Consider the following 8,014-nt stretch of genomic DNA (forward strand, 5'->3'; position numbering starts at 1 on the left):
ATCTCCATGAAATAGTTACTGTCATTATAGTCCTCATTTTACAGATGAGAAACTGAGGCACAGAAATGTTAAGTGCCTTCCCCAAGGCAACAAAGCTAATAAGTGGTAGAGATGATATTTGAACCTAAGAGAACCTATGCTCTTAATCACTGCCCTATCCTCCACACCCTCTACCACCCTGAGCGATCTGGTGTCCCCTGATTAGAGCTTTGAATATATGGAAGTGATTGAATGGAGTACCTCCAGGCATTGGAAAAATGAAGAGGGTCAGGCATCAGAGGTCTCTTGCATTGTTTACAAGTACCATCCTTTATTAAATCCACAAAAGAAAGAAAAGGAAAGAAAAGAAAATCCCTGTTTCTGGGAATGAATCATGAAGTCATTTTCTTTGTGTTAGGTTTTTCATTAGGTTTTGCATGCATATTACACCCCTTGAGCCATTCAGATGAATCATGGCCATGACAGTGCTTGGTCCAAGAATCCCTGGGAAATAGAAAGAGGGAGGAAGGATGAAGTGGACAGCCTGATGGGGTGGCAGTGCCACCCAGCTATCCAGGGTCCAAGCCATTCCCATAAACTTACCAGGCATGCATACCATTCAGTGAGGATACCACCTGCTTGGCACATATGATGTCATCCAGAATATGGCGGTTTAGAAGGTCTGGGAGAAAGAGAGGGACATAATGATCTGGTGGGGACAGGGTGACAGTATATGTAGGGCCCAGGGATTCTGGGTTTCTTGGGGCCTGAATAACATTAACAACTACATTAGTTGATTCTGGATAACCTTGATTTACTTGTCAGCTGGTTACCTCAACTACTGTGTTGGCTGGTTCTGTATGACCTTAACTCATGTTGACTGATCCTGGATGACCTTGATTGTCATGTTGGCTGGATATGAATAACCTCAACCACCATATTGGTTAGTCCTAGACAACCTTAAACTTCATGTTGGCCAGTGACTACAATGGTAGCTGGTCTGACATCACCTCAATTATCATGTTGGCTTGTTGGAAAGCTACTCAACTGAAAGATTGGTAAGTCCTGGTTACTTTAAACACTATGTCCTGGATAACCATAACTCCCATTTTGAGTGGTTATGATATGAATGACCTCAATCTCCATGTTGACTAGTCCTGTTCAACCTCAGCCACCAGGGTGCCTGGTCCTGGATGATCTTGACTATCATGGTGGCTGGACCAGGATGGACTTAACTGCTATTCTCACTAGTTAATGATAACCTCCATGTTGACCTTTCCTGGACAACCTCAATTGCCAATTGCCATTTTGACTGGTTATAAATAACTTCAACCTCTATGTTGCTTGGTCCTCAACTTTCATTTTAGCTAATTCTGGACTACTTCAACTTCCATGTTGGCTCAAAATGAACAACCTTAACTTTCATTTTAGTGAGTAATAAAACACCTTAATATTCATGTTACCCTGTTCTAAACAACCTCAACCTCTATCTTGACCAGTCCTGGACAACCTCAACCTCCAAGCTGGCTAATCTTGAGTGACCTCTTCTGTCACTGTGGCAAGACTTGGACAACCTCAAACCGGTCCCAAATAACTTCAGTCTCCATTTTGACCTGTCTTGGACAACCTCAAACACGATTTTCTCCGGCCCTGAACAACTTCTACTGCTAGTCAATTTTGTTCTCAATAATACCACACTCTTGTCTGGAAAGTTCTCTCCTTTCTTTACAGAAGTATCTTGTTTCTGTTTCTATGACAAGATATCTGCTTCTTTCCTCATGGGCTGAACAACCTCAACCCCAAATCAGGACAATTGCCTCAATTCCACACGGAGCTAAGTTTCCTGTTTCCTGAGTCCCAGAAAACTGGAGCCTCCATTCTGGGTGATGTTTGGAAGCTCTGAGTCCTGCTGACCTAGACAACATTTCAGTGCAGTCTGAGTAAGGATACAGAGTGGTATATCTAACAACCTAGGCAACTCTGCTCTTTCCCTATCCTTTTTCTGCTTGTTACTGGAGGTTGTGGCTTAGATAACCTTGCCCTCTGTGTGTTGGGCCAGGCAGGGCTTCAGTGTGTCCCCACTGCTGACTCACCATGACACTCCATGTGACAGAGGTTCTGGGTGGGTGTAATACCATTGTCACACCACCAGGCGGAGTTCAGCTGGAAAATGCCATATTGACTGCTGCCATCAATATTGTGGTCCACGAAGGAGGTGTCAAAGCCACTCACATAATGTGCCATGCACAGCCCTGGGGCAGGGAGAAGGAAGGTAGTAGGTAGGTATGGGTTCTGGGAATAGAAGAGATTAGGAAGAGGGGGTGGGGTGGGAACAGGAATGGTTGTCATCTCAGTTGTGAGGGTGATGATCTTGTTTTGTTGGTGGTGTTGATGTTGGTTTTGGTGAGATGTCAATGATGGCAGTAGTGATGGTATTCATCATGGTATTAACAGTGATGATATTGATGGTAGTGATGGTGTTGATAGTAGAGATGAGGGTGATGGTTTTGAAGGCAATGATGATAATGACATTAGAGTTAAACCACTCATCATAGTCAGTTGTGTGGGGGGGGGGGTGTGACTGAGAGGATCATGTCCTGGCCTGAAGAGGTGATAAATGACAAGGAGGGCCTATATCTGAGTGGGAGGCTTGGGGTATGGGTGGGGCATGGGGCAACTGAGGTCTCACAGTCTCCAACGCCGTAGCCTCGGAAGCCATTGAGGCCTGCCTTCTCCAGCTTCATTGCCAGGTCACAACGTTCATAGATCTTGGCATCCACACTGGCAACTATCAGCATGGCTAGGGTCACCACTACAGTGCCCCAGGCTTGCATTATGACTCCCACAAGCCTTCCTAGCAGACTTCTTCCTCCAGACTCACCATGCAGTATTCAGAACTAGGGCATTCTGGAACTCTGGGCTCTATGAGCAAAGACATAAGTGATCGATTCTGGAACACAGAAGCCAGAGGGTTGGGCACCTCACCATTTTCCTCAGTGCCAGCTCTGTTACACACACACACACACACATACACACACACACACACACACACACACACGGAAAAAGAAAGACATATATACAGAGATGGAAGGAGACAAAAACAGAAAAAGAGATGTTAGAAAGAGATACAGAGAGGTGGGGGCTGGGGACACTCAAAGCACAGACAGGACTCACATTCGGCCCATATTTCCCTACATTCCTTATCACTGTCCCACTCTGCTGTTAATCATTCTCTAGCACTTGGTTACCTCCATTTCCACTCACTCTGCACCTCATCACCTCTATCTCCCCCATTCTGCTAAGTAGTCAGCTCTATCACTACACTGTGCCTACTATCACCTTGGATTCTTAATTCTTTGCAACATATGACCACCATGCCTTCACCCTCTGCCCCCCCCATTACCTACATTTACTCATTCTCAGCATTTCCTTCTGCATTTCCTTTAGTGTGCCCTGTTCCATCCTAATTTACTGGAATCTGCCCCATGTTATCCCCAGTCAAACACACTCTGCCCCACGTTACATATTATATGTTATATATTACATGTATACACAATACTGCTTTTCACCTCCATTCCCATTCTACCTTTTATTCCGCATTCACTTACAGTGCCTCTCATCCACTCATATTCATTCACACTGGGCCTCATATTACTGCAATTCCCTAACCCCCTATTTATCATTAACCAAATTCTCTCACATCATATTCCTTCTTCACCTCCATTCACTCTTACACTCATTTCCTACTTTTACCTCCACTTCCTGACCCTGAATCAGATGACTTCTGTTCTCTCTCACGTGGCCCATCCTTCAGCTTTGTTCATTGACTCTGGACCTCATTTTCTCCCTTATTCTCTCTCTAACCCTTCTTCACCCCTGTTCTTTATAATGCTGTCCCCATAAAATCCCCATTTCCTGGATCTGTGCCCCATATTACTCCTAAACACTAGCTCAAGTTATCTAGGTATACTTACTCTATGCTTGATCGCCTCCATTCTTTCTCAATATTTTCTTTATTGACTCTACTCTCACTCTGCCTTTCATTATCTCATTCATTTACATTCACTTCCAGAGAAACCCCTATTTCCACTCATTACTCCTGTTCTACTCCTGATTAAAGTTCTCCCACTCTGCCCTACAGTGCCCCATTCAGTCACACTCTGCCTTGAATTCACCACTTTTTGCTCACATTGGGAACCATTTTTCCCACCTTTCTCACCTTGGGCCATGTGAAAGGACCTTCATCCCCTCTCCCTCTGCCTCATAATTCCCACTCATCTTCCTCTGACCTTTATTTTCATCCTTTCTCTCCCTGCCCAACATTACCTCTATTCATGCACACACTTCAGCTCATTCACCTGGGCTGATTCACACTGGGATCCCTGAACATCCCTGGAACATTGCCTGCATTGCCCCAGCCTGCCCTCATTCACTTTTCCTCACTCTCCTTCCCCTTATCATAGTATCCCTACTCAAACTTAACCTGATTCACATATTCACATTCTACCAAGGATTCAGCTCCATTACTTCTTATTTTGTCCCTTGTGTACCTCATTCTTCCTTCTATGCCTCACATTACCTCCACTCACTCCTACCTTCCCCTGAAATTCACCTCTCTTTACTTATACTGTGCCTCATAAACCATCATTCCTTCACAAGGTAATCTTTAGTATTCATATAAACTCTGATGCATTATCAACTCCATTCACATTTACGTCCTTTCCTTACTCCATTCACTCAGTCTGATCCCACTTTAACTATTTGTCACTTAGACTGTGTCTCATTTTCCCATCATTTACGCAGTCTCATCCATAATTTCAGATTAGGGTACAGTCTAATGCATAGTTACTTCCTCACTATACCCCACGCTACTCACATTCACTCCACTCTGCTGCTCATTCATTTCCATTACATAGCCCTTTTTCTCTCCAAATTTATTCCCAATTTGTCCTTCATTCTCCATTATTCACCACCCTCCCTGTACCAGTGTCTCCCATTTACTGACACATCAACCAAGACAGAAAAGTCTGATGTATCATCCAGGATTCGGTATGACTGCACATAACACCACCACCACAAATACCAGTGACTTCAAGAAGTTAGAAAGAGATTCCTCACTTGAAGGCAGGTAGTTCAGGGCAAGTGTGTCAGCTTCAAGGTTACCAGAGGACTGTCTCCTTCTGTGCTGTTGCTCCATCAAACTCACCTGCTACCTCATAGTCCAAAATGACTGCTCACAATTGGCAACACTTTCATAGTTTTAACTAAATGTACCTTAAGAGCAACTGTAATGATGACTCACCAGCAAGTTGGAGGGCCTTTGGGTGGGAGTGTCACATGTGCAGACTCTATGTGGTGGGACTAGCTGTCAGCTTTTTACACCACCTCACCTAGCCACCTGCTGTTTAGGCTACTGTATGAGGAGGTCTCACCAGTAGGGATTGATGGTAGAGGATGCACAGGACAGAAAATGGGGGTCTTAGCTTTGCAGCAGAAAAGCTGGCCTCACAAAGCTTGTGGGTGTGCACTGTGAACCCTGGGACAGTTTCTGAGGGGCTGTATCACCGGCGTAGGGATATTTCTGGAGCTTCACCTCAATACCCACCAACCCACCAACCCACCAACCCACCAACCCACCAACCCACCAACCCACCAACCCACCAACCCTAAAGGAGTTCTCTCTCCATGTGTGCTTGTGTGCTGTGTGTGTGTGTGTGTGTGTACAAGCTGGTGGGGAAATGATGTATACAGGCTGGAAGGGGCCAGACTGGGATGGACATAAAGGTCCAGCCCCCTCCTAGTTTCTACTTCCTAGTGCATTGAGAGGGCTGATAAGTATTGTACCCAGGGAGCAAGAGATTTGCATTACTCCCCTGCTTTCTCTCTTTGTTTTGTCTGCTAGGAAGCTCTATCTATATTTCTGGTAAAAAAAAAAAAAAATTCCTTGGCTAGTTTTAGTGGTTCTAGAATGAGGACCCACAGATAATTTCCGGAAGTTCTGTGAGCTATTGAATAAACAAGACTATTATTGGGTGGAAGTTAAGGATCTGACCTTGGGAAACTGAGCTAGGTCTGAGCCTTCATTATCACTTGCTGGGCCTGTTGGCAGGAGCCTTCTCACTGGTCTTCCTGTTTTCACCCTTGCCCTCTGCAGTCTGGTCTCAACAAAGAAATCTGTAAATTATCTTTTATTTTTATTCTTCTTATTAAAAAGTTTTATACATACACAGTCTAATTTTATTTAAATCATCATCATCATATTTATATAGCACTTGCTATGTGTCAGGCATTGTTCTAAACCCTTTACAATGATCAACTCATTTGTCATCACAACCCTAAAGAGGTAGGTATTGTCAGTACCCCCGTTTTATAAATGAGGAAACTTAGCACAGAGAAGTTGAGTCCTGCCCTAGGTTACACAGCTGATAGGTGGGGGTTTGAAATGAGGCTGTCTTCATTATGTTCATCTGTTTGGATTTTGTTGTTGTTGTTCTTTTCTTCCCTGCAGTATTCCCACTATCTAGAACACTACCTGTGGTACAGGAGGTACTTAAGCAAATTCCTGTGGAGCTTATGTTCTAGTGGTGTAAGACAGGCAATAAATAGGAGTCAAATATATGTGTATTTAAAAAATTTTTTTCTTTATTGATTTTTTTTTGAGAGAGAGAGGGAGATGGAGAGAAAGATAGGAACATCAATGAGAGAGAACATCGATTGGCCACCTCCTGCATGCCCCTCACTGGGGATTGGGCTCATAACCTGGGCATGTGCCCTTACCCAGAATCAAACCAGCGACCTCTTGGTGCATGGGTCGATGCTCAACCACTGAGCCACACTGGCTGAGTGATATATGTGTATTTTTAACATTAATATATAATGCTAGATGGCTTCGAAGTGGTCTTTAAAAATATGATCCCTTTTATGGCTTCCCATTATGTCCAGAATGAAACACGAGCTCTGTTCCTGGCAAAGGAGGCCCTACAGCATCTGGTCGCCATTCACTTCTCCCTTGCCTACATCTCCTACACTCCCAATATAATGGCACTGTTTCTGTTCTTCCAAGATGAAAAACTAGGTCCTACTTCAGGACCTTTAACATCCATGCCCTTCACCAGAAAGCTCTTTGCTTCAGATATTTGTGTGGCCTGCTCCTTTTGTACCGCATAACTGCCACCTCCATGAAAAGAGATAGTCTCTGCCCATTCAGAGGGAGCAACTTGTCAGTCCCTACTTAACAGATCTCCTTTCGCTCCGGAGTGTATGTGTCTGTTTGTCCTAGGTCGCCATTTATTCTTCAGCTTCTTGTTTGCCTTTAAACGCTTGACTGTCAACTCCCAGCCATAGCCACTGGATGGAGCCAGAGACCTTTCTCTACCTCCTAGACTTTGTGCACTCCTTGCAATTCGGCTTCCTATCCCGTCTTACTGTTCAATTACTCCTGCAAACCCAATGCTGCCCTCCAAGTTCAAGCCACCAAAATCCTGCCTGCTAGAGCTTTCATTAATTGGATATGTCCCCTCTCCGCCATAAGAAAATTTGTCTTGGTAGTTATAGGAATGGCGGCCTCGGAAGAACAAAGTAAACACCTGCTCAACGCGTCCACCCGTCCACCGTCCCGAGGAGGAGACGCGATGGGCGTGGCCATCCCATTGGAGTGACATCATCAGCGCGGCCATCTTCCTTCTGCGCCTGTGCTGCAGCCCAGTGTCCTCACTTCGGACGGCGGGAGGGGGCAGCTTGCTGACTATTGGCGGACACAGGCTCCAAGCTCCAACTGAGCGTGCGCACACACGGCCCCTGCAGTCCTGTGGGCTGCGGAGCCCGAGTTAGTCCTGAAGCGGAAGTGTGTCTCCAGGCTAGTTCTTGTAACGGTCTCCTCTGTAGGGAGCAGAAAATCTGTTGGAGAGAGAGAGAGAAACAGAGAGGTTGAGGGGGCGAGTGCTAGGGGTGATGGGCCGAGTGATGGGGAGTTCTGGGGGACGAGTAAATGAGGGTTTGTGGGGGGTCTTTGATGTAGGGGGTTGTGGGCTGAATG

At 45.3% G+C, this 8,014-nt stretch overlaps 1 protein-coding gene across 1 annotated transcript; it reads right to left on the minus strand.

Moving 5' to 3' along the window:
* Nucleotides 1-371: 371 nt before the first annotated feature.
* Nucleotides 372-2,813, minus strand: LOC118635251 (sperm acrosome-associated protein 5-like). The gene is made up of 4 exons (XM_036270037.1): nt 2,669-2,813; nt 2,073-2,231; nt 583-661; nt 372-483 (listed from the first exon to the last, which is right to left on the minus strand). The coding sequence occupies exons 1-4, from the start codon at nt 2,811-2,813 to the stop codon at nt 372-374; spliced, it is 495 nt and encodes a 164-aa protein (XP_036125930.1).
* Between the last annotated feature and the right edge of the window lie 5,201 nt (nt 2,814-8,014).

This window comes from Molossus molossus, unplaced genomic scaffold (genome assembly GCF_014108415.1).
Source record: "Molossus molossus isolate mMolMol1 unplaced genomic scaffold, mMolMol1.p scaffold_m16_p_2, whole genome shotgun sequence".
Classification (NCBI taxonomy): domain Eukaryota; kingdom Metazoa; phylum Chordata; class Mammalia; order Chiroptera; family Molossidae; genus Molossus; species Molossus molossus.